A 27,753-nucleotide genomic window follows, 5' to 3' on the forward strand; every position below is an offset into this window, starting at 1 on the left:
TTGCACTGAGTGTTGGACAGTACAGCATATCTCTAACTAGAGTGTCAAAAATTAATGGTGCCTGATTATGGGCAGAGTTCTGCAGAGCTCTGTATTCGGTCCATTAATGTTCATCATTATTGACACAAAGGGCCTTTAAATTTGTTGATGTCGCAAGTATATGTACTGGGGTATAGTAATTCAGAACAGATCAATATTTAGTTAAGTTAGTTGAATTAGCCCATGCGTGGCAGACGTGTTGATGTGGACAAATGCATTGTAATATACTCAGGCTAGGAACCACCAACCATGTTAGTAGCAAAAAGATGTAGGTGTTCAAGGTAAAATGTCAAGTTGTCAGATGCCAAGTTGTTGATCGCTCATTAAAGAGGCACAAACAGTATGAGGTTACATAGAATTACATAGAGTCAACTACTCAAACTGACCATTCAATCCAAATGCTCTATGCTGGTGTTTATACTCGACATGAACTTCCTCCCACTCTAATTATCTTTTGACTTGGTCCTCTCATACCTGTAATCTCTTCCTCATGTTTGTGAGGCGACTGTAGCAAAAGCACATAAGGGTATAGATTATGATGTCAAGATTTCTTTCCCTTGTTCAGCAGACTAAAGTTGTTCCTCCATTCAGCTTGTGCTAGTTTCAGCAGTTAAGAGAGTAGTGATGTGACAATGCAACATCCCATCTGATTTGGTTAGAGAAAGCAGTTTATGAAGACAGAGCAACCAGTAAAATTCAGTGCTGCAGCTTTACTTTGCCCACAGCTGCAGTGCAAGATTTGGTGAAATGCAAACATACAAACGTGGACAGGAAAGGACCAGCTAGTTCATTGAATTTGTCCTTTACTATTGTGATGCAACTTAAACATCATGACTTTCTCCCTCCCCAACCCCACACCAGCCACAAACACAATCTCTCGGGAGAAGTGATAAAACCGCTAGACCAATTGGAATGGTGTAGGGGCTGGGGGTAGAAACCTGGAAGATTTCTCTCCAGCTCTGAGCCTATTGTGGTAACTAAGGTATCAATTTAGTGGCTACTCCTCTGAACAATTTCCAGGACCTCTATTGTCATCCATCCTATGAGGAGACTAAGGGAATCAAGGGATATAGTGAGAGGACAGGAAAGTGAAGTTGATGTAAAAGTTCAGCCATGATATTGAATGGAGGAGTAGGGTTCATGGTCCATATAGCCAATTTCTGCTCCCATTTCTAATGGGACCAGAACTGGACTAATTGTTCTGGATGAGACATAACCAAAATCTTATGCAGCAACAATACGGTATTTTGATTTTGCATTTGATTATTCTGGTAATGAATTATGATTACTTGCTTTTGTTATGGTCTCATGGCACTACCTTTACCAGTTACCCCATTTTGATGTTGAGATGCCTGCTGTTTCCTTGAGAGCTTCTTGTGTGATTGCACCTAGGTCATTTTTCTGCTCAACAGCCAATTGTTTGCAACACTTGGTAATAGCCCAACATAACACTACATTTATCTATATTAAAGGACATTTGCTAGACAAGGGCCATTGCTACGTTGCATTGGCTTTTGCTAAAAATATTAGTTGAGGTGAATTCTGAAATGGTTGAGATTGAGATGAGCAATATGATGGATAAAAAATGCCCATTCCTACTTGTCCTTGAGAAGGTGGTGTTGAGTCACTTTTTCGAACCACTGCAGTCCATGTGGTATAGGTGCACCTTCAGTGCTGTTAGAAAGGGTGTTCCAGGATTTTGACCCAGTGACAGTGAAAGAACAGCAATATACTTCCAAGTCAGGAAGGCATTTGGCTTGGAAGGGAATTTGCAGATGGTGATTTCAGCTAAAGGAAGGCAAATTGCCTGAGCCTAACGGGATATGTCTTAGGAAGCTGAGGAAAGAAATTGCTGAGGCCCTAGAAATTATTGCCAAGAAATTTGGATTGGTGTCAAAACAGTTGCAGACACAGCAGAGTGATGGCTCCACACACCAGCTTCAGGAATGTGAGGTGTTTAGCTACATTATCTTAACTTATTGGACATCCAGATATGTGTACTCTCCTGTAGAAATCACTGAATAACAGGAGTAGCCATTCTGACTTTTTCCCCTTCCTCTTCACACTGAGAGTCTGGTAGTGAATGAGAGGACTCCAATTGACTGAGATCAGCTAACTCCATATAGAGGAGGAATTGAATCTAGGATTTTCCAGACACACAAGTCATACATTCCCAGGTTGTAAAAACCTCCAAAAGTATATTCACTACAGTGAAGAATATTTTCTCATTTGCGGTAAACATGTAACCTTTATCCTTGACTTTATGGGTAAATTCAAACTGGCAGGGTTATTGGTGCTTAAAGAAAGAAAGGGTATGAGATGGCATTGTTTTCAGGGAAGGTCTATATGGTGAGAGTGCAAAGACGGAACATGAATGGAATATAGTGGAAAATAGTAAGGATAATATCAAGCTCTCCTTTAAATATATCAGGCGCAAGAGACAACTCTGGAGGGACATTGGACCGTTCACTAGAGTAGAGAAACCAGAATTAATCATTATTCGAGGCATTACTAAAAAGTTGAGAGGGTAATTTAAGGGAGAGTAGAAATCCTTAGTATCACAGGTATGTTAATAGTTTTGAGAATTTAAGATAAAGTTCTGCAGGTGGCTAAGAAAATTGCTAATCTTTTTACTGAGACCTTTCAAAGCTCATTCTAGTACTATATAATACAAATATTGGGGCGAGGGATGAGCTTTAATATTGTGAAGAAAGTGTTTGACACTTTGATGAAGGATAGCATTAGGGATCCAGCTAAAGTGAGCCATCTGGCTCATTAAATTATAGTGCAGCAGTTTCAGTCTTGACTTTTAATGAGTACTTATTCACAACAACTTTGTTGACTCACCCACTCCTCTCTACTCCACAGGGGCAAATGCTACACACAACTAGAAATGCCCACTTTCCATATAGGGTGAAATTGTGATCCTAATGAGGAGATTTTCAGCAGTTGATCTTTCTGTATTGCCTCTGAAGCTCCTGTCAACACAACACAACCCAGAAGCAACTTGTTCCTTGCTGGATTTGACCTGGTAACACTGATTTCCCGCGCAACCCCATCTAGTACATTAGCCAGCTCTTCATCAGTAATAATGGATGATGTGGGATCACAAAGGTCCATTGGCAAGCAGGTAGGGGTGATTATGGAAACCATAACCTTGTTAATAATTGCAGCAAACCCTGGATGAGAGATGATGAAATGGCTGTGGAAAAGTTATATTAAGAAGGGGAAGTGATGAAGATCTTTCATTGAAACAGGAAACTTTTGTTAAGTGACATCCCATCAAAAAACAGTGGCTCTTCAAGAGATTGCAGTAGATGTGTCTGTTCCTTTAAACTTCATTCAACAGACAGTTGGCTTTCATCCCTGTTTCTGCAGGTATTTTTTGCAGTATTTCCAATGATGGCATCTGTCACATAATTATATGTGTACCACAAGAATAATATCTGTCTACATTTATATAGCACCCTTAATGTGGAAAATCAGCTTGTAACAAGGAAAAATCTCAAAAAATGCTACATTTTCCTATCTGCTTCAGAAACCTGGACAATAAGTAATGATCTGCAGAAGAGAACAGAGGCCTTTGAAATATGGATGCTAAGACGTATGCTAAAAATTCCATACACAGACCATAAGACAAACGAAGAGGTGCTTGAAATTGCAAGAGCAAAAAAGAACTCTAAAAAGTGACATCTGGTAAAGAAAATGTCAGTATCTTGGCCATTTGATTAGAGCTGAAAAGCTACAGAGATCTCTTCTTGAGGGGAACATATGAGCATATGAATTGGGAGCAGAAATCGGCTGTTCGGTCACTCTAGTCTGATCTGCCATTTGACAAGACCATGGCTGATCCAATTGTGGCCTCTCCTGTATACCCCTTATACCCATTGAATCATTTGACAGGGCGGATGTTGACAGGATGTTTCTCTTTTTGGGAGAGATAAAGATTAGTGGACACATTTTAAAAATAAGTGGTCCCCTATTTAAGATGGAGATGATTTTTTTTTTTCTCTGAGGGTCATTAGTCTGTGGAATTCTCTTCCCCAGTGAGCAGTGGAGGCAGAGTCATTGAATATTTTTAAGGCTGTTAGATACTTTCTTGATTGACAAGGGAGTCAAAGATTATAAAGGCTGGTCAGGAAGGTAGAGTTAAGGCCACAATCAGATCAGCCAAGATCTTATCAAATGGCAGAGGAGGCTCAAGGGGCAGAATAGTTTACTCCTCCTAAATCATATGTTCATATATTCTAGAGGGCAAAGCAGAGGACAGCAGAAAGAGTGGTCGACCTAGGCATAGTTGGATGATGGATGTCACAAAGCGGTTATAGAGGAACGACAGTGGATGTGTGAGGATGGTGCAAGACAGTCCAATACAGCAGATCTCCAGTAGGAGTAGCTATAAGCAGTGGCAGCAACATGGGAAAGGGCAGGGAAATGGGACTAATTGGATAGCTCTTTCCAAGAGGCTGAATGGCTTCCAGGGCTGCATCATTCTACAAGTGACCAGGATGTGATTGACAGGATAAATGCAAAATACTGCAGATGCTGGAAATCTGAAACAAAAACAAAAATAGCGGGAAAAACTCAGCAGGTCTGACAGCATCAGCGGAGAGAAAGACAGAGTTAACGCTTCGAGTCCATATGACTCTTCTTCAGAACTAAAGGGAGGAAAAATGTGGTGAAATATATACAGATTAAGGGGGGTGGGACAGGGAAAGCTGGATAGAAGGCCAGTGATAAGTGGAGGCAAAGGAGAGACTGCGAAAGATGTCATAAACAAAGGTTGAAGGGGTGTTGATGGTGGTGATACTGGTAAAGGAGGTGCTAATAGTGACATTAAGAGTAGAAAGGATGAGCAAGGGACAAATAGCCCTAGTGGAGGTGGGTTGATGGGAGGGGACGGTGTGAGAGAAAAGATTAAAATGGGCTAAAAGGTAGAGATAAAACAATAAATGGAAATAAATTTTAAAAATAATTGAAATAGGTGGGGAAAAAACATATAAAAATTAAAGAATAAATATTTGGAAAAAGGGGATCAAAAAGGGGTGAGGATGGAAGAAAGAGCTCATGATCTGAAGTTGTTGAACTCAATGTTAAGCCCGGAAGGCTGTAAATTGCCTAATCGGAAGATGAGGTACTGTTCCTCCAGTTTGCGTTGAGCTTCACTGGAACAATGCAGCAGGCCAAGGATGGACATGTGGGCATGAGAGCAGGGTGAAGTGTTGAAATGGCAAGCGACAGGAAGGTCTGGGTAATGCTTGCGGACAGACCAAAGGTGTTCCGCAAAGCGGTCACCCAGTCTGCGTTTGGTCTCTCCAATATAGGGGAAACCGCATTGGGAGCAGTGAATGCAGTAGACCAAATTGAGGGAAGTGCAAGTGAAGCATTGCTTCACCTGAAAGGAGTGTTTGGGCCCTTGGATGGTGAGGAGGGGGTGAGTAAAGGGGAAGGTGTTACACCTTCTGCGATTGCATGGGAAGGTGCCATGGGAGGGGGTTGAGGTCTAGGGGGCGATGGAGGAGTGGACCAGGGTGTCCTGGGAGGAACAGCCCTATGGAATGTTGACGGGGGGGTGGTGAAGGGAAGATGGTGGTGGCGTCATGCTGGAGTCAGCGGAAATGGCGGAGGATGATCCTTTGAATGCGGAGGCTGGTGGGGTGAAAAGTGAGGACAAGGGGGACCCTATCATGGTTCTGGGAGGGAGAGGAAGGTGTGAGGGCAGAGGCGCGGAAGATGGGTCGGACATGGTTGAGGGCCCTGTCAACCACCATGGGTGGGAAACTTTGGTTAAGGAAGAAGGAAGACATCTCAAAAGGGCTGTTTTGGAAAGTGGCATCATCGGAACAAGTGTGACGGAGGCGAAGGAACTGAGAGAATAGGTTGGTGTCCTTACAGGAAGCGGGGTATAAGGAGTTATTGTTGAGGTAGATGTGGGAGTCGGTGGGTTAGTAATGAATATTAGAAGGGAAATCTCAGTGGTGGACCCCGTGAAAGTGATGGAGAGTGGAAATTGGAAGCAAAATTAATAAATTTTTCCAGGTCCAGATGAGAGCATGAAACGGCACCGAAACAGTCATCGATGTACCAGCTGTGGGAGAGGGCCTGAGTAGGACTGGAACAAGGACTGTTCCACATACCCCATAAAGAGACAGGCATAACTGGGGCCCATGCGGGTACCCATAGCCACACCTTTAATTTGGAGGAAGTGAGACGAGTTTGAGGAGCAATTGTTCAGTGAGAGAACAAGTTCAGCCAGATGGAGGAGAATGGTGGTGGATGGGGATTGTTCGGGCCTCCGTTCAAGAAAGAAGCGGAGAGCCCTCAGACCATCCTGGTGGGGGGATGGAGGTGCAGAGGGATTGGATGTCCATGGTGAAGAGGAGGCGGTTGGGGCCAGGGAACTGGAAATTGTTGATATGATGTAGAGTGTCAGAGGAATCACGGATGTAGGTGGGAAGAGACTGGGCAAGGGGAGAGAGAACGGAGTCAAGATAGGAAGAAATTAATTCCATGGGGCAGGAACAGGCTGACACAATTGGTCTACCAGGTTGTCCTGTTTGTGGATTTTGAGGAGGATGTAGAAGCGGGCTGTCTGACATTGGGAGACTATGAGGCTGGAAGCTGTGGAGGAAAGATCTCCAGAGGAGATGAGCTCTGTCCTGGAAACAATGGCTTGATGTTCGGTGGTGGGGTCATGGTCCAGGGGGAGGTAGGAGGAAGTGTCTGCGAGTTGGCGCTCAGTCTCTGCGAGGTAGAGGTCAGTACGCCAGACAGCAAAAGCACCACCCTTGTCAGCAGGTTTGATAACAAAGTCAGGGTTGGACCTAAGAGAACGGAGTGTGGCAAGTTCAGAAGGAGACAGGTGAGAGGAGCAGAGAAACTGAGACGCTCTCATGCCCACATGTCCGTCTTTGGCCTGCTGCAATGTTCCAGTGAAGCTCAACGCAAACTGGAGGAACAGCACCTCATCTTCCGATGAGGTACTTTACAGCCTTCCGCACTTAACATTGAGTTCAACAACTCTCCTTCTCCATCCTCACCCCTTTTTAATCCCCATTTTCCAAATATTTACTTTTTAATTTTTATATTTTTTTTCCCACCTATTTCTATTATTATTATTTTTTAAAATATATTTCCATTCATTGTTTAGCCTATTTTGATCTTTTCTCCCACACCGTCCCCCTCCCCACCACCCCATCGCCACTCAGGGAGAGAATTCAGAAATCTGGAGTGCAAAGGGAGTCCTAGTCCAGGGTTCTCTTAAGGTTAACTTGCAGGTTGAGTCAGTAGTTAGGAAGGCAAATGCAATGTTGGCATTTATTTTGAGAGGACTAGAATATAAAAACAGGGATGTGCTGCTGAGGCTTTATAAGGCTCTGGTCAGACCACATTTAGAATATTGTGAGCAATTTTGGGCCCTGTATCTCAGGAAGGATGTGCTGGCCCTGGAGAGGGTCCAGAGGAGGTTCACGAGAATGATCCCAGGAATGAAAGGCTTAACATATGAGGAACGTTTGAGGACTCTGGGTCTATGCTCGATGGAGTTTAGAAGGATGAGGGGGGGATCTGATTGAAACTTACAGAATACTGAAAGGCCTGGATAGAGTGGATGTGGGGAAGATGTTTCCAATAGTAGGAGAGACTAGGACCTGAGGGCACAGCCTCAGAGTAAAGGGAAGACCTTTTAGAACAGAGATGAGGAGAAACTTCTTTAGCCAGAGAGTGGTGAATCTATGGAATTCATTGCCACAGAAGGCTGTGGAGGCCGGGTCATTGAGTGTATTTAAGACCGAGATAGATGGGTTCTTGATTGGTAAGGGGATCAAAGGTTATGGGGAGAATGGGGTTGAGAAACTTATCAGCCATGACTGAATGGTGGAGCAGACTCGATGGGCCGAATGGCCTAATTTCTGCTCCTCTATCTTATGGTCTTTACCAGTATCACCACCACCGACACCCCTTCCACCTTTTGTCTATGACGTCATTGCCACACTCTCCTGTGCCTCCACCTATCACTGGCCCTCTATCCAGCTTCACCTGGCCCCCCCCCCCCCACCCCCACCCCTTAAACAGTATATATTCCACCACATTTTTCTTCTCTTTAGTTCTGATGAAGAGTCATACGGACTCGAAACGTTAACTCCCTCCGCTGATGCTGTCAGAGCTGCTGAGCTTTTCCAGCATTTGTTTGTGTGTGTGGGTGTGTGTGTGAGAGAGAGAGAGTGATTGACAGGGTCCCGATGGCGTCATCGCGCACGGGTAGGGCGTGGCCACGTTCGTGACGCACATATCACGTGACGGTAACAGGGTGGTGGGGGTGGTCTTGGACGGTGTCGGCGACGGTGACGGCTTCCCAGAGGGAAAACAACAATCCCGCCGCTGGTAGGAAGCTCTCGAAACAAACTCGTCCGCTTTGGCCTGGGTGGGCGGGAAGGGGGGCGGTTATTGTGAGCTGTTTATCCCCCTTCGCCGCCGGGATGACTGTCTCGGTGTCAGCGGCTGGGCTTTGGTTTCCCTTTCAGCTGCTAAATAGTGGGCCAGTAGGGGAAGGTGGTACCGCGCCTGCGCACTGTGGGCGGAGGGGGCATTATTCTGCAGCTCCCAGGGTTGGCCAGCTGCCAGACTGATGTCTTAACGGTGACTTGCAGTCCCACGGTATTGGTTGTAATGTAGTCAGTCAGCCCTGGCTGCTTCACAGAAAGGGAGATGGAGCAGGGGCTTTGAGCCTGTGAAAGCGGGGGGAGTGGGGTCAGGGCCAAATTTAAGCATTTGACGGGGGGGTGGGGGTTGGGGGTGGGACAGGAGGATAGACTATAAAGACCATAGCTGAAGCATGACCTGTGAAGGAGGACTGTTGCAGAGATAGGGGGATGGGAGGGAAGGGGTGAGGTAAGGAGATAAGGGCGGGGGGGGTGTTGGGGTAAGGTGATGAGGGGTGGGGGGTTGGGGTAAGGTGATGAGGAGGGGGGGGTTGGGGTAAGGCGATGAGGGGGGGTTGGGGTATGGCGATGAGGAGGGGGGGTTGGGGTAAGGCGATGAGGAGGGGGGGGTTGGGGTAAGGCGATGAGGAGGGGGGGTTGGGGTAAGGCGATGAGGAGGGGGGGGTTGGGGTAAGGCGATGAGGAGGGGGGGGGTTGGGGTAAGGCGATGAGGAGGGGGGGGTTGGGGTAAGGCGATGAGGAGGGGGGGGTTGGGGTAAGGCGATGAGGAGGGGGGGGGGGGGTTGGGGTAAGGCGATGAGGAGGGGGGGGGTTGGTGTAAGGCGATGAGGAGGGGGGGGTAAGGCTGATCATTCAAGGCAAGGATTTTCAATTTAGTGTGTTGGGGATGTGGACGTAATAAGAGTTCAAGGGCGGAGATAATGGTTAAGTAAGACTTAGTGCAGGATAGGATTTGCACTTGGTGTGGGCCAGAGCTCAGAGCTGTGATGAAGGGGTTATTTAAGGAAGTTGAGTCTGAAACGACACATGCGTGCATTGATGTGGGGTTCAGTGGGGATGGCGATGACGATGCAGAAGTAAGCTGGGGTTGGAAGCTTTCCATAATCCAGTGTCTCTGGGTGGTAGCCTTTGACCATTGTGTCTAAATACCGCAAGTGGGAAAAAAATAGATGAGATCATTCTGGGCAGCTGGCCTTCTCCAAGAGAGCATTTCCTCAGTAAAAATGGTGACAGTATGAGCCAGTGAATTAATATTGTCAATGTGGGGGTTAGTGGAGCTGTTGAACTGGCTCTATCCAACATATCGCTGTTGTTTTTTTCTTTATCAGCTGCTTAATGGACCTTGTATATTTCCAATATTTGTTATCTCATTCAAATGTATATTGCCCCACCCTTAACAATCCACTTCGCCTGAATTTGAGGTGAGGCAAAATGACCTTGCTGATTGTTTTAAATGCCTTCAGATACCCTTTTAGTATGATTTGATTCAAATTAGACATTTTATAGTTGGCACTAATCTTTCAGCAAACAACCTCACTTTTTTAAGATTTATCTGACTATTTGTCAAGAACAGGAAAAGGCTGTTTTCCTCTGGCCCCCTAACTTGGCCTATTTTCAACTTACCTAAGCACTTGCCGTTGCTACCAGTGGGATAAGTTAGTGTATTTTAGTGTATTTTAATTAGAACAGGGAAGATATCTTCTGTCTTTCATATCTTCCAGGATGGTTCAGTATTTCACAGGCAATGACTTTATTTCTCCCCAAGTGTAGTCACTGCTATGGAAACAAATGTGTCACCAGTCTGCACAAAGCAAGGTCCCAAAACCAGCACCTGAATGACTGGTCAAGTGTGTTTTTTGATATGGTTGTTGACGGAGGAACATTTATCAGGACCTTGGCAGAGCTCTGTTGCTCTAATTTGCATAATATCTTGTGATCTTTGACATTCAGCTGAACGGGCAGTGGTGTCTGAGTGTAACACCCCATGCAACCAGTAGCACCTCTGACGTCGCTGTACCCAGTCAGCCCTGCACTGGAGTGTCAACTTCAATTATGTACTTCAATCCTGAAGTGGGGCTTGAACCAGGTGAGGATGCTACCAGAATAGAACCAGACTTCCATCAGAGCAGGCCTTTTAGCCTATCAAGCCTGCCTCGTCACTTTTTTTGTTGGTCATGTCGCCTAGATGACCTAATGGGATGAAGTTGACTTAAAAGTCCATGTGGAAAAATTAGTGGTTTGGAAAAGTGCTGCAAGACACAGGCACTTGTTCTCAGTTGAATATGTGAAATTGCATAAAAGCAAGCTCTTTAATGAGTAAAGGTATGTCTTCAAGGACATCACACACACACACACACACACACACACACACACACACACACACACATATCAGCAGGATGTTCCTTCTATTTGAGTTTGCTTCTAAATGAATTTCAGAATTTGTCATGCTGTGTGAACAGTTAAGTGAAAGTATAGATGCAATAATATTTCATTGAGTTAATTAGTTCAGAGACCAGGAATGTAATCATCAGTAAATTGCAAGTCCCTGTTTCATAAATACACCACAAACAATTAAAATAAAAATCGTTCTTCCCCTCTTTTTACCTTCTTCCCCTTCCTGAATTTGCTGACTGTTGTTAGGTTCCTGTTTTACAGCTGAGCCCAATCCTGTTGTCCTTGATGCGTACGCTCAACGGCAAGTGGAATTAGTCAATGATTTGGAATGAGAATCCTGACAGATTATCTCCATATGAACCCCCATTGCTGTCTCAGTTGAGATCAGCTAATTTAGCACAAACATGAAAATTGAACCTTGGAAAATAATTTTATTTCCAATCACAAAGGAAAGCAGCAACATTATCACAGTCAGGGCAAGAAAGCTAGCAAACTGAGCATAAATCTGACAGATGTTCCTTTTCAGCAGCAAATTACTTAAACTATCGCTTGCCTAATGAAATGGCACTGATTGGGTAGACCACAATTTCACAGTTCAGATTGAACTATCGCTTTTTATTCGCAGATAAAATCTTGATCACATATAAGATAGAATGCTATAAACAGTAACCTGCTGAGTTTATTTCATGAAGGTGGAAAATCCATAATTTAAAAGCAGTATGTAGTCATAACAGAATATGGTGCTGTCAATTAGATCAATTATTATTGATTTTAAATTACCTGTACTATACAAATTTGAAATTGAAACACTTGTGGAATCCAGATGTGCAGCTATTTGCTTATTTGACTAAAAGGAAGAGAAGAGTCTAACAATTCAACTAGTGTGGTGAGTTTGTGTGGGAAAGGATAGGGAAGTGGGACTAGCAAAGTTCTTGCAGAGTGACCCCACAGGCTCAATTTTCTTTATTATTATTCATTCACGAGATGTGGGCTTCACTGGCTGGGCCTGCATTTATTACCCATCCCTAGTTGCCCTAGAGAAGGTGGTGGTGAGCTGCTGCCTTGAACCGCTGCAGCCCACGTGGTGCAGGTACACCCACAGTGCTGTTAGGAAGGGAGTTCCAGGATTTTGACCCAGTGACAGTGAAGGAATGGTGATATATTTCCAAGTCAGGGTGGTGAGTGACTTGTTGGGGAACTTCCAGATGGTGGTGTTCTCATCTGTCTGCTGCCCTTGTCCTTCTAGGTGGTAGTGGTCATGGGTTTGGAAGGTGCTGTCTAAGGAGCTTTGGTGAATTCTTGCAGTGCATCTTGTAGATGGTACACACTGCTGCCACTGTGCGTTGGTGGAGGGAGCGAATGTTTGTGGATGTAGTGTCAATCAAGTGGGCTGCTTTGTCCTTGATGGTGTCCAGCTTCCTTAGTGTTGTAGGAGCTGCACTTATCCAGGTAAGTGGGGAGCATTCCCTCACACTCCTGACTTGTGCCTTGTAGATGGTGGACAGGCTTTGGGGAGTCAGGAGGCAAGTTACTTGTCACACGATTCCAAGCCTCTGACCTGCTCTTGTAACCACAGTATTTATATGACTAGTCCAGTTTAGTTTCTGGTCAATGGTAACCATCAGGATATTGATAGTGGAGGATTCAATGATGATAATGCCACTGAACATCAAAGGACAATGGTTGGATTCTCTCTTGTTGGAGATGGTCATTGCCTGACACTTGTGTGGCACGAATGTTACTTGTCCCTTGTCAGCCCAAGCCTGGATATTGTCTAGGTCTTGCTGCATTTGGACATGGACTGCTTCAGTATCTGAGGAGTCGCGAATGTGCTGAATATTATGCAGTCATCAGCGAACATCCCCACTTCTGACCTTATGATGGAAGGAAGGTCATTGGTGAAGCAGCTGAAGATGGTTGGGCCTAGAACACTACCCTGAGGAACTCCTGCAGTGATGTAGTGGAGCTGAGATGACTGACCTCCAACAACCACGCCCATCTTCCTTTGTGCTAGGTATGACTCCAACCAGTGGAGAGTTTTCCCCCGATTCCCATTAACTCCAGTTTAGCTAGGGCTCCTTGATGCCATACTCGGTCAAATGCTGCCTTGATGTCAAGGGCAGTCACTCTCACCTCACCTTGGGAGTTCAGCTCTTTTGTCCATGTTTGAACCAAGGCTATAATGAAGTCAGGAGCTGAGTGGCCCTGGCAGAACCCAAACTGGGCATCAGTGAGCAGGTTTGCTAAGCAAGTGCCACTTGATAGCACTGTTGATGACCCCATCCATTACTTTACTGATGATGGAGAATAGGCTGGTGGGGTGGTAATTGGCTGCGTTGGATTTGTCCTGCTTCTTGTGTACAGGGTATACGTGGAGTGAATCAAATTGGCTGAAGACTGGCATCTATGATGCTTGGGACCTCTGGAGGAGGCCGAGTTAGATCATCCACTCGGCACTTCTAGCTGAAGATTGTTGCGAATGCTTCAGCCTTATCTTTTGCACTGATGTGCTGGGCTCCTCCATCATTGAGGATGGGGATATTTGTGGAGCTGCCACCTCCAGAGAGTTGTTTAATTGTCCACCACCATTCACGACTGGATGTGGCAGGACTGTAGGGCTTAGATGTGATCCGTTGGTTGTGGGATCGCTTAGCTCTGTATATCACTTGCTGCTTATGTTGTTCGGCACACAAGTAGTCCTGTTTTATAGCTTCTTCGTGTTGACACCTCATTCTTAGGTATGCCTGGTGCTGCTGCTGGCATGCCCTCCTGCACTCTTCATTGAACCAGGGTTGATCCCCTGGCTTGGTGGTAGTGATAGTGTGGGGGATGTGCCAGGTCATGTGGTTACGGATTGTGTTCGAGTACAATTCTGCTGCTGCTTGATGGCCCACAGCGCCTAATGGATGCCCAGTCTTGAGTTGCTCGATCTGTTTGAAACCTGTCCCACTTAGCACGGTGGTAGTGCCACACAACACAATGGAGGATCTTCTCAACGTGAAGGTGGGACTTCGTCTCCACAATGACCATGCGATGGTCACTCCTACTGACACTCATGGCCAGATGCATCTGCGGCAGGCAAGTTGGTGAGGATGAGGTCAAGTATGTTTTTCCCTCTTGGTTTCCTCACCACCTGCTGCAGATCCAATCTAGCAGCTTTGTCGTTTAGGACTTGGCCAGCTCGGTCAGTAGTGGTGCTACCGAGCCACTCTTGGTGATGGATATTGAAGCCCCTCCCCCACCCAGAGAACATTCTGTGCCCTTGCCACTCTGTGCCCTCATGGAGGAGCACTGATACATCAGCTGTGGGAGGTGGTAATCAGGAGGTTTCCTTGCCCATGTTTGACCTGATGCCAGTGGGTGTTGAGGACTCCCAGGGCAACTGCATCCCAACTGTTTGACAGTGCCGCCACCTCTGCTGGGTCTGTCCTGCTGGTGGGACAGGACATACCCAGGGATGGTGATGGTGGTGTCTGGGACATTATAGGGTACGATACTGTGAGGATGACTGTGTCAGGCTGTTGCTTGACTAGTCTGTGAGACAGCTGTCACAATTTTGGCACTAACCCCCAGATGTTAGTAAGGAGGATTTTGCAGGGTTGACAGGGATGCGATTGCTGTTGTTGTTTCCGGTACCTAGGTTGCTGCTGGGTGGTCCGACCGGTTTTGTTCCTTTTTTTGTGCCTTTGTGGCGGTTTGTTACAACTGAGTGACTTACTAGGCCATTTCAGGGGGCATTTAAGAGTCAGCCACATTGCTGGGGGCTTGGGGTCACATGTAGGCCTGAGCAGGTAAGGGTGACAGGTTTCCTTCCCTAAAGGACATTAGTGAACTGACCCCTTTCTACTGTAATTATTCTACGATTCTGTAAGTGAATTGTTTGTTGCTGATTTGTGGCTTTTCCAGTTTTTTTTATTGAGAAAATAATAAGTGGAATGAAAACAGTGCTGTAACTGAGAGAGAAATCCTCAAGTGCAGTAAATCTGAAATAAACAGTGGATGGGTAAACCAGTGATTGCACGCATAAATGTAGAAAATACTTCATTGCATCTTTCATAACATTGGCATTTGCACATTAAATTATGTACAAAAGTTGTAACTGAAACTGAATCTTAGGTGACCTGCTTCAATTAGAAATTTAATTAGTTATCAAACAGTGCTATTGTGTGCATGAATAGATATATCTCACTGCAAGAATGGTCTGGATTTTTCAGTCAGAAGTGAAGCAAGGGCACATGCTGCTGTCCTTGAAGAAAGCTGTCCTCATAGATCTGTTTCGCCTTTCCCGATGACAGTTTAAATCAGGTGCCAAATCAGGGAATGTCTTGGGGTGCAGCAGCAATGAAGTCAGCAAACGGCTAAAAACCCACCTGGTTTACCAATGTCCCTTGGGGAAGGAAATCTGCTATCCTTCCCTGGTCTGGCTTACATGTGACTCCAGACCCACAGCAATGTGGTTGACTCTTAAATACCCTCTGAGCAAGGGTAATTGGGAATGGGCAATAAGTGCTGGCCTAGTCAGCAACACCCACATCCCATGAACGACTTTTTAAAAAAACCAATCACATTGAAGTGTTCTCTCAGAGCAAACCAGGAGGTTAAAATAACTCGATATCCTTGTTAAATTTTCAGAGAAATAAATGATTGGATTAAGATGTAAGCTAAAATAAAGAAACTTGTTTTAAAAATGTAGAAATTTTTATTATTATGGGACAATTTGACATTCCACAATTATAAAATATAGTTTCTCGGAATCAGTGAGCATGTTTACAGTGCAACTAAAGAATAAAAGTGGAAGTTCTCCTCAATTCAATTGATTTTCCATTGATTGCAGTCTGGGGGGGTGCCTCAATCTCTGGAGAAGTGTTGAATCACTGGCAGCGGTTTCTGAATTTGGCATTATTCCAGACATAGACAGACTCCAGAAGTTGCTGTCAATTCCCGTGGAGTGATGCCAACGGACACTAACAGTTTCAGCATTGTTACCACTGCAAAATCTGGGTCATTAAGCACTACGTTTATCCTGAATAATTTCTGGGATTCTTGTCCAACTGCAGCCAGCAGTATGCCAACATGACCTGATGATGGGTCAATTAATTACTTTTAAATGATGTCTAATGCAACAACCACCTTGCGTACAAGATCTCATGGACAGCAGTGAAATGAGCAGTTTTTTCATAGGATTATGGATAAAATGTTGACCAGGACACAAGGGGAAATGCTGTGCTCTTAAGATAGTTCTATGGGAATCTTTAATTTCGAATAGCAACAGGAAGATGGGGCCGTTAGCTGCTGACAAAGTGCTCCATCAGTATTGCACAGAAGTAGCAGTCTAAAAAATTTGCTCAAGTCCCAAAGTGGACCTTGAACCTACAGCCTTTTAACACCCAGATGAAAGTATTATTGAAGAGCAGAGTGCTACTAACTGAGCCAAGTTGACGCACTTTGAGATTTGTAGTGTATGTAGATTGAAACCAGAGTCTATAACTCTTCCCTGATAGAAAGCCAACTTGAAACAAGAATGTGGGCTATTTGAGTCAAATTCAAGTTTTGTTGAGTTTGCGCAGTATACCAAAGGACGCACAATAATATAGAATACATATAATTGTTGATGCTTCTATTTCCCTCTAAGGGGCACTGTACTTGGATAGTTCTTAGGGGGATCTGGCTCAAGTGTGAGGTGATACACTTTGGAAGGAGTAATTTGACAATGAAGTATTCAATGATTGATGTGACACTAGGAAGTTCTGAGGAACAAAGGGACCTTGGCGTATGTGTCCATAGATCTCTGAAGGCGGAAGGGTATGTTAGTGGGGTGGTGAAAAAGGCATATGGTACACTTGCCTTTATCAATTGAGGCATAGATTACAAAAGTAGGGAGGTCATGTTGGAGTTGTATAGAACCTTGGTGAGGCCACAGCTGGAGTACTGTGTACAGTTCTGATCGCCACATTATAGGAAGGATGTGATTGCACTGGAGGGGATGCAAAGGAGATTCACCAGGACGTTGCCTGGGATGAAACATTTAAGTTATGAAGAGGGGTAAGATAGACTTGGGTTGTTTTCGTTGGAGCAGAGAAGACTGAAAGGTGATGTGATCGAGGTGTACAAGATTGAGGGGCATGGACAGGGTGGATAGGGAGCAACTGTTCCCCTTAGTTGAAGGGTCAGTCACAAGGGGACATAAGTTCAAGGTGAGGGGCAGGAGGTTTAGGGGGGATGTGAGGAAAAACTTTTACCCAGAGGGTGGTGACTGTCTGGAATGCACTGCCTGGGAGGGTGGTGGAGGCAGGTTGCCTCACATCCTTTAAAAAGTACCTGGATGAGCACTTGGCACGTCATAACATTCAAGGCTATGGGCCAAATGCTGGTAAATGGGATTAGGTAGTTAGGTCAGGTGTTTCTCACGTGTTGGTGCAGACTTGATGGGCCGAAGGGCCTCTTCTGCACTCTGATTCTGTGATTCATAACATTCAAGTTGTTGTGTATGGAATATGTCAGTTGCTTTGAACTGTTGGGGTACAGCACCTTCACATATCTCATTGGTAGTAAATGCTCCTTATCAGAATGGGTCTTGTTGCCGTCCCATCTTGTTCTGGGTCTGCCTCATGGTTTCTTCCATGTTGGTGATGAATGCGCTGGCAGCATCAGACTCTAGGCGGTACTCGATCTCCATCGATCGAGGAAATGGTACTGATCAACCAGCTAGGGCAGAGGCTGTTGCTTAGTCAGATTTTCTTCAAAATTTTGGCCCGAGACTTGATCTTTAATATGAGAAGTGACCTAGAACCAAATCCATCGATTTACCTATTTGTTACTTTGTGTATCCATATTTTGAAGCCATATTTAAGTACATATAGTCATACTTTGACTTGTTTTTCAACTTCTGTATATGTTTGTTCTGGTGGATGGAAGCTCACTGCATCAATTGGGACAGTTTTTCTGATTGTCATTGAAGAAAATCATGCCAGCTAAGTAAGTGAATTGTGTCACTGAATTCCACTGTCTTGAATGGATCATCATCTGTTATGAAGGCAGCAGGAATGATATTGCACCCTAGGGATTGGCACTTCTGTTTTGTTAAAACTGAAGACTAGGACTAAAGATGCCTCTTGTTCAAAAACCTTCATAGGACTTAAATGAGGATGCCCACAGTTTCAACCAAGGCCGTGAGTGCTATGGGCTGAATGGTCCCCTCTTGTGCTGCTAAATTCTTCAACTAATCTGGTGTAGTACAATTCTTCTAACAGGATTTTATTTTAATTTGCCAGATATTGCAGGTAACAAATCAGTAAAATACAACTTATTGTTTTTCATTCTTGAAGGTAGCAGGGGTGAGGGATATATCTTACTATAATTATATAGGGCCTTGGTGAGACCTTCACTGGAATAACGATAAAAGCAAACTACTGGATGCTGGAGGTTTGAAATAAAAACTGGAAAAACTCAGCAGGTCTGGCAGCATCTATTGGGAGAGAAACAGAGTTAGTATTTCAAGTCCAAAATGACTCCCCTTTGGAACTGAAGAGTAATAGAAATGTGATGGATTTTTTGCTGTTGAAAAGGGGGAGGAGGAGCACATGGAGTAAAAGAGAAGGTCTGGGATAGGTTGGAGGTGGGGGAGATTAAATGACAAAGATGTTATGGAATCGAGGGCAAAGGGAGTGGTTAAAAGATAATAAAGATACAAAGCATTCACAGCTACTCTGGATCAATATTTTGTCTTTAATACAATCATTACCACTCCCTTTATCTTTGGTTCCATGGCAACTTTGTCATTTAATCTCTCCTGTCCTCTAGCCTATCCCTGACCACCTCCTTTGCTCCATGTGCTCCTCCTCCACCCCCCCCAACCCACCCCCCCCGAACAGCATAAAACTCATCACGTTCCTACCTCTCTTCAGTTCTGAAGCAGCGTCATATTGGACTTGATGTTAACTCTGTTTCTCTCTCCATAGATGCTGCCAAACCTGCTGAATTTTTTTCAGCACTCTGTTTTTATTCCTGGGATATAGTGTATAGTTTTGATCACCTTACCAAAGAAAGTATATACTTGTCTAAGAGGGTGTGCAGTCAAGGGTTACAAGACTGAATCCTGGGAATGAGAGAATTGCCCAAGAGGAGAGGTTGAGTAGTCTAAGCCTATATTTTCAGGGGTTTAGAAGAATGATGGTGATCTTCTTGAAATATATAAAACTCTCTTAAGGGATTTGACAGAGTAGATACTGGGAAGATGATTTCCCAGGCTGGGAGTCCAGTATTAAGGGGTTACAATCTCAGCATAATGGGTTGGCATTTAGGACTATGTACGAAGCATATCTTTTTATTTTTCTTTATTTTCTGTGGGACTGTAGTTTTAAAAATTGGACTATGGCGTTAAAAATTACCATGGCTGCAGTTGAAAGACATGTTCACTGGAACAGGATGAGAAATATGCAATGTTGCTATCTCCTGGAACAGAGTGTGCCAGATTGAGCAAAATGGTGCTGGAAAGGCGTCCTGAAATAAGGGGAACTGCCTAGCAACAACATTTTAATCAAGTGACCAAGGTTTTGTGTGAAAGCAGTGAGCGGAGAGATCCTAGCCTGAAAAGAGAACACCTCTAACACACAGGAGAGAGGTTTAAGATTTCGGTAAATCTACAAGGCTAGCTAGCTGGCTGGCTTTGTCTTTGTATCTCTGTAAACTGCTTTCTCTGACAACCCCTGCCAAGAGGAAAAGGGGGGAAAATCGCCAGTAGAATCATTGTAAAGCAAGTTTTTCAACCAGTGAACAACAGACTGAAAATGTTTGGAGACCATCTCGTGTCATTAACAACAAACTGCAAGGAATTTATAAAGACATCAATCAAAATTAACCCATCTAATCCCATACTCGTGATTGGTGCTATTGAACTGATTTATCTCCCCCTTAAAATCCATGTTTTGTATATCTTGTGTGTTTGTGTCTAGGGGTTAAGAAGGGTTAGAATTAAAAGTTAGTTCATATTTCTTTTGCTACTAGTTAAAGACAATTTATTCAATAAACAGTTATTTACTTATTAAGTTTATAAACCTGGTGCTTGTATTCTGTTAACCTAAATTAAACAGTTGGGTAGAATTGGGGAAATCTGGTGATTTGGTCAAACTTTCACATTTGTCGCGGCTCAGGGAACAGGGGGACTTATTATTACAGTGCACTATCCCTAGTGAGTCGTGACAACTGAGAAGGAGAGAAATTTCTTGCTCCTGTTTATGTTCTTGTGTTCTTATGGTGCTTTGTATTTAACCAATTTTGTCTTACCAGATATTTTTTAGGTTTGTGTATCAAGTTCTGAATATTTTCCCTAATCTTATTCTTGTAGGTTTGCCAGGAAGTGCTGACATTTCTGACTCTTCATTGTTGCTCGTTTTGTGTCAGCGCTGGCCTCTTATGCAGCCATGTCTTATGGACGGGTTGAAGATGGTCGTTTCAGTTACCACTCTCAATCCCAGGACTTCAACAGCCTCATTCAAACATGCAGCGCCAACATCCAGACGATCTCACGGAATAGTAAGTTAAAGTCGATTCTGCTGCAAGGACCTTGGAAAACGTTATACTGAAATCTTTCTTTCAGCTAAACAAAGCCTGCTTGGATTATGGTTATTCAGCTATTCAATCAGGCAAGCTAACTTCTAATGGGAGAATTTTACATGTGCATTGAAAGGACATTACATTCAGCATGAAGTGTCTAATATTGATTCAATAAGATCAGTTTTGCTTCAAGGTGCATGAAGCTTTAAACAATAAATTTTAGTTACAAAGTGGCGCTGCAATCTAGCCAGAACTTGCAGTATATTATAAGGTATTGTAGCATTTCGTGGCTTCCTTCAGGAAAGGAAATGAAAACTAGTGTGCTGTGCCATACTTTAATAACATGGAAAGTGCTGCAGGGCAGATATCTCTCCGGTCTGTGGCTGCACAGAAGTAATAATGGGCAATGCATTATGGGTGTTAATGGATTCCTGCCTCAGATTACTGGGGCTGGAATGTTGTTGACCAGTGAAACCTGGGCTTTAGTTTCCCTCTTTTTAAAACTACTTTTCTCCTGCTAAGAGGGTTTTAGTTCTGCATTTCCCAATAACATAACTTTATGTTGAGACCTGCCTAATTGATTAGCACAAAGTATCAATTGGAGCACAACACTTGCTTAATGACTGATACCTTTTTTAGTGTTGGTTTCCACTGTTTTCGCATGGAGGCTCAGTAAAACCTCTCCATTCCATTATAACTCTAGGCAAGGTCAATGCACAACAGATCCAATTCATAAGCTATTTCAACAACATTTGAAAGTGTAAATGCCAGTTGCATGTTAGTTTAGAATGCCAAAGCCCAGTGTAATATGCTGCCTTAATTGAAATGTAATTTTAGTTATTCTCAGTGGCAAGGTTAATTGGCCTGAACCCAGTTACCACTTGGGAAACTTGACGAATAGCCTGTCTTTCGGGAGAGAAAATGTTTATTGACATGTTTCCGTACTTTACTAAATGTTCCTATGATTTATCAGTTTACTTTCGAATCATATGGCACTGGAGGCCATTCAGCCCATCACATCTGCTGGCTCTTTGATAGAGCCATTCATTTAGTTCCATTCCCCTGCGTTCTCCCCATAACCCTGAAAATCTCTCCATTTCAAGTATATATCCAATTCCTTTTTGAAAGCTATTGTTAAACCTGCTTCCAGCACCGAACATTATGAACTAACAATTTTAAGTTGAGGTAAACAAAATCATCCAACAAGTATCAGCTTGCTTTGGATTTTATTATTGCCTATTATTATCTTAAGCTATCCAATCAAGTTAGCAGATAGCTAACATATCTCCCTGCAAGTTTAAAAATATGAATTGTATATATTAACAATATGGAAATCACTGCAAAAATTGAATTATCTAATATCAGTGCTTATCTCCAGATTGTAATATTCTCCATTGTAAAGAATTCATATCATTACACATAATAACCCATGTTGGACTCTGATGCATTCAGCAGAGTTTGTTTAAATTTTAAATTGTATCGGAGTCCCAGCTGCCGGGTAGTGATTTGCTAAGAGAGCTTCCCAAAGGAAATGAAATGAAAGCCAAAGGGGGAAAATACTTTCTAACATGCATCATTAGTATGTGGAAGACCATTCAAATGAGAAGAACAAAATGCATCGTTTCCCTTCTAATCCCACAAATCCTGAACGAAGAAGCCTCCAGTTTAGTTTCTTTATTGAAGTGTAGCAATATAATTGTTCTTGTTTTGAGCTGTCATTTGAATGTGTGGAAATAGGCTCCATAGAGACTGGAGCTGGTGAGCCTATGATCCTGCTGGCACCCATGTAGCAGACTGCTTTCAATAAGAATAGATGCAAACTATACCATCATTAAAGGTTGCACCGTCGCTCTCATCCAAGATCAAAATGTGAGTCAGTTATACTGTATAGTTTGCATTGATGGACTGGCCACCTTTTAAGTTTCTTATCTTGGAAAAGAGAAGCCATAGTTGGTAGGGCTGATGTGTCCCTGTTCTTAAAAAAAATCTTTTTCTTGCACCTAAGACTGCCTTGATTTAGGGACGAGGAGGAAGTGAAGAGAAGAATGAAGGACCTAAATATATAAACATGACACTCCCTAACTGCCACCGAGTTTTAAGATTCATCAAGCTCCCCTGTAGTGTCATATGTGCAAACTTGTCAAAGAAAGCATCAACATGATTTATAAACTGCAGAAAAAACTTTGCCACCAGTAGAGATACTTAGAAATAGACTTCCAGGATTGCACATTTTTTTTTAAAAAAATGAAGTCAGTCTGAATTGTGGTGTCAGGGAAATCTGTCAATCTAGTTAAACGGTTTAACAAAATGTTAATGCTGTACAATCTACTAAGTAAGCTGATGGCATAAGATGGGTTAGCTTTATCCCTTTTATTAATATTGTTCAAGTTGAAGAAAGTCAACTGAGCTAAAAATTGAGCACTACCTTTTTTTGATCAGACTAAGGGATATATTATTAATTGAGGAATAGAGCATGATTCAAACTTAACTCAGTATCTTCTATATAGTTGTTGTCCAGTTCCCTGTTGCAATTTCTAGTCGGGCATTTAGTTCAACTTTTAACATTTCCAAATGGAAGCTTTCCTTGTACACTAACCTGTGACAAACTAGCTCTAGGATCTTCCAATAGGAGAAGCTATGGAACAAGTTGTCAGTCTCCCTTCCTTCCTCTCCCTCTCTTGGATGTATACACAAATGAACACAAAAAAAATTCCTTTATAGTACCAAACTTCATGAACTTGGTGTATACTTTTGTCATAGTGCTTACTTCATATTTCAAAACCTAGAATTATAAGTTGAATTCTACAATCTTAGCATAAGTTTGACACTGCTACAAATACTGCACCTACCAGCACAACAATTTGATATAAGGACGATGTTAAAGTCCTGGGCAACATATCCCTTTTTTTAGTAAGCAGTTAAATGGATAAAATCAAATTGTTCTGTTACTGTATAATTCAGCAGAGGTTATGCAGGACAAAACTTGCCTAAATGTATAATTGCATAGATCAGATTTTAATGTTTCAGGAGTTTGCTGTAATTGTGTTTAAATCTATTATTGCCTACAGCTGCACAGATAAATACAATAGTGCAACAACTAGGAACACAACAAGATACAAGTGAACTTCAGGACAGACTGTAAGTGTATACATGAATATGCACAGTTAAATTGTGTATGATTGTGCTATAACTTATCAAAATATTTTGAAAACCTACAGCCACATTGTACAACTGAGTGATGCTATGACCATGTCTTTCTAATGCCTGTTTATAATACACCCATGAGTGCAGTTAAATTACAAATTTATCAATAATTCCATTGGTAGGTTCAAGGATCATTTGCAGAGTAGATAGTGCACTCAAGGCATTTATTTCTTTAAGTCAGAACATCTGTTCTGTAGAAGCAGCTACCTAAGTGGAAAAAATGCATAATTTAAAAAACTTTAATTATTCATTTTCTTGAGCCATAGGGTCTAAGTTTAAATTGAGAAGGATTAAAAACTTGTATGCACAACCCTCTGGGCTGGGTGAACAACTTTGTTATATCTCCTTACTCAGCAATAGATATGTGTAGTTAGTTAACCTGATTAATGGTGGTGTTGTCACATTGTCAGTTCTTGCAGTTGGGAATGTTTTAATGGTGTATTGAGGAACAAATTTTTGTTTCTTTTGGATGCTGTGTTCTCCTGTTGCCTCCTAAGAGTTTTACAAATTTGATCTTTGCAAAGCATAATTAGCTTTGATGGAACAGTCCCTGTAATTGCTCTCTTCGTGAACAATAGATGGAAAATCCAGACTGTTAAATGAATTGGGCAAAAGCAGAACTTTTTTTTAATATAAGTAACTCCTTATTTATTGTCCCTCAGAGCTTGGGGATGAGAATCCAACTTCTTATAGTTCAATCCTTTTGAACTGTGGTCATCCACTTGTCCTGACACCTAGAGGTTTGGGCATTGATATCATGTGAAATTCTCGTGGTCTTGGAATAACTGAGGATGTATAATATTGAAACGTTTTTTGCCAAGTTCAAGTTGAGTTGGTTTGTCATGCATTCAGAATGTTTGGATTTCTTGTGTTGCTGGTGCTTCTTTATAAGTCTCATTGTTAACTGGCAAAGTGCAGGGTAGAGATCGTAAGTTCTTCAGTAGCTGTTGAGGCAAGCTCCATGAAATACTTATGCCTATTCAAGATTCTGTCTAGAGGGTTAGAAATATTCTTGGTTTTATCTGCATCACTTGAACATTCTTCATTAAAAGAAGAGCATACTATGAAATGCTGCCCTTTGAGAAAGGGCCATGGCCAAATGTAGGATGCACAAGAGGCCATAGTTGGAGGAAAGAGTTTTGTGGTGTGAGTTGTAGGGTTAGAGGAGGTTACAGAGTTGACATAATTTTCTCATCTTGTGTTTAAATCTTTTAAATTGGGGACCTGGAACCAGTGTAGGCTAATAAAGATGGGAATGATGAGTGAGAATATGGGCAGCAGAGTTTTGGATGAATTATAATTTATGAAGAATGAAAGATAGGGTACCAGCCAAGAGAACATTGGAATAGTTAAGTCTGGAGGTTATAAGGCTTGGATGAGGTTTCCAGCAACGGATGGGCTGAGATAGAGACAGAGGCAGACAGAGGTGGACGCCTTTGTGATGGAGAAGATATGGGCCCAGAATCTAAACTCGGGCAAATAGATGAACATTGCTGAAACCAATTTATCCAGTCACAACAGTGGCTGTGTCAGGATGGAATCTGGGCAATGCAGTTTGTAGCAGTGGCCTACGTAAGTGATTTTGGTCTTTCTGTTGATTAGGTATAGATACTTAGTGGACCCCAGAGATAATGCTGTTGAAGCTGGCTGGTTCAGACTTATTGACTATTATCCTTTGTGTTGGCTTGGCTTGAATGTTTGTATGATACAAGTCACATTCCAGGAGGATGAGGTAGCCTTTGTCCATTGGAACAGCTTAGGATCTTCAGAAACCAGCATGTGATCAGCTGCAGCCATTTTTATCAGCCCAACAGTTGTCCATTGTGATATAGGGACAGGAGAATAGATTGAAGAAGTTGGGGACTGTGTTCCTTGAAGAAGATAAGGTTGAGAGGAGGTTTGATAGAGATTTTCAAAATCATGAGGGGTCTGGATGGAGTAGTTAGGAAAAAACTGTTCCCATTGTTGAAGGATGGAAAAGAAGGGGGCACAAATTTGAGGTAATAGGTAAAAGAAGCAATGGTGATATGGAAAAGGTTTTTCACTCAGCAAGTGGTTAGGATCTGGAATGCACTGCATGAGAATGTGGTGGAAGCAGGTTCAATCGAGGCATTCGAAAAGGAATTGGATTGTTATCTGAAAAGAGAGAATGTGCAGGGCTATGGTGAGAAGGCAGGGGAGTGGCACTAGCTAAATTACTCCTGCAGAGAGCTGACACAGACATGATGGGCCAAATGGCCTCTTTGTACCGGAGCAATTCTGTCATCCAGCAGTGAGGCCAGGAATGCGGCTCTGAAGGAGAGTCAGACAGACTCAAAATGTTAATTCTGCTTCTTGCTCCACAGATGCTACCAGGCCTGCTGAGTTTTTCCAGCATTTTTGTTTTTAGGCCAGGAATGGAAGTTGGATTAGTCAGCAGTTTAGTGGGAATAAGGTAAAAGAAGGAAGAGATGTTCAGGTCAAGCTGAGTGAGGACATGAGGGGAAATGGGAGAGAATTTATAGAGAGATTGGGTTCAGAGTCATGACTTAGGTGAGTAGCTTTGACTTGGTGGGAAGAGAGCTAGTGCAGAAACAGGGATTGCTGAATGGAGATCTCCATCTTTTAGACAGAAGTCCCTTGTTAGAGGCGGCAGACCAATGGGTTTGAGAGTGTTGGTAGAGGAAAGAAGCTGACATGCAATGTACTGACATTCAAGTAATTGACTTTTAATACAGTAATTGTCCAACTGAGAACTTCTTTTATACTAATTACATTACTGTAAAACTCTCCCCTTTATGTATTACTAGTATTTTTGATTAGCATTCCCAAGTTTTAGAAAATATCTAATTGCTGATGGACAGCTGACGTGGATTTTTTCGGTTAACTGTTTTTATCCTCCTTTTTATAGGCAACAGCTGCAGCACTACACAAATCAGCTCGCCAAGGAAACCAATAAACACCTGAAAGAACTTGGATCCCTGCCTTTAACATACAATGAACAGGCAAGTTTAGTTGTACAGAAGATGACCTGTCACGGGGTTCTGAACTGGAATACAATCCAGACAGAATGAAATGGTGGTCCTCACTTCCATAGCCTTGGCAGTCTAAAATGGAAATGAGTCACCATCTTGGTACAGCTCCCAGTTGATGCAAAGCAGCTCAAACCAACCAGTAACTGGCATGAATTTAACTGTTCTCTTGAGCCAATACTGTAGAGGACAAGGGAGTAAAGTGCATCACCAATGAACTGAGGAATAATTCTGAGTTTGGAGCCAAATTGTGTTCATTAAATCAGATGTGCCATTCACCTGAACAGATTTATTTCAGTGCAAAGCTTAGTTTTTGTATATTGTCTTTTAAGTATTTTGACATCTCTGCCTAAAAGTTGCTAGAAGTACACTTTATTGGTCTTTTAACCCTATTTTGATGGTTAGCAACCTGATGCAGTTAGAGATATCATACCCCTGGCTGTCAAACCTATCTCCCATGTTAAGGACCATAAATAGAGGTAAAGAATGAGGAGAATTCTGTTGTGATTACACCCAAATATTTGACCAAAGCAGTATCTTTGTATATCGTTTGTATATACCTCTTGCATTCTGTATTGTTGAAAGGTTGAGCAAAATATTTTGATAAAATATCCAAGGTGTAAGAGCTGAAGGACATACATCAATGAGTGACTATCACTGATGGCTCTGGGTTGATGGCCTTTCACACCTCTTTCTTCTCCCTGCCAACACGCCCCACCCCCCCCGATCCCCGCCCCAAAAAATGTAAAATATGCTGCACTGAAACAGGTCTGTTGACCCAACCAGTTTGTGCCAATATTTATACTCCACATCCGTCTCCTCCCATTCTGTCTACCTTGCCTTAACCTTCCAGCATAGCTTTCAATTCCCTTTCTCTCATGCATTCATCTAGTTTCCTTTTGAAAGCATCTAACCTTATTTCCCTCAACTTTCTGTGGGAGCAAGAGCTGCATTTGAGAGTGATGAGAAATGTCTCCTTACTTCCCTAATGGATTTATTAGCACCGTCTTGTATTTAAGGCCCATAGTTTTGGATTCCCTCATAAGTGGAAACATTCCCTCCACACCATCCTGTCCAAACTATCCATCATTTTAAAGACCTCTCGGGCTACC

The 27,753-nt window shown here is 42.9% G+C and overlaps 1 protein-coding gene across 1 annotated transcript in view; it reads left to right on the top strand.

Moving 5' to 3' along the window:
* Positions 1-8,293: 8,293 nt before the first annotated feature.
* The window catches only part of LOC121291551 (syntaxin-12-like), a 32,599-nt gene continuing 13,139 nt past the window's right edge, over positions 8,294-27,753 (top strand). Inside the window, exons 1-4 of the mRNA XM_041212906.1 lie at positions 8,294-8,421; positions 20,218-20,405; positions 23,495-23,564; positions 26,521-26,614. Coding sequence (XP_041068840.1) covers positions 20,294-20,405; positions 23,495-23,564; positions 26,521-26,614 — 276 coding nt within the window. The 5' untranslated portion in view covers positions 8,294-8,421; positions 20,218-20,293. The remainder of the gene's footprint in view (positions 8,422-20,217; positions 20,406-23,494; positions 23,565-26,520; positions 26,615-27,753) is intronic.

This window comes from Carcharodon carcharias, chromosome 19, assembly GCF_017639515.1.
Source record: "Carcharodon carcharias isolate sCarCar2 chromosome 19, sCarCar2.pri, whole genome shotgun sequence".
Taxonomy (NCBI): Eukaryota; Metazoa; Chordata; class Chondrichthyes; order Lamniformes; family Lamnidae; genus Carcharodon; species Carcharodon carcharias.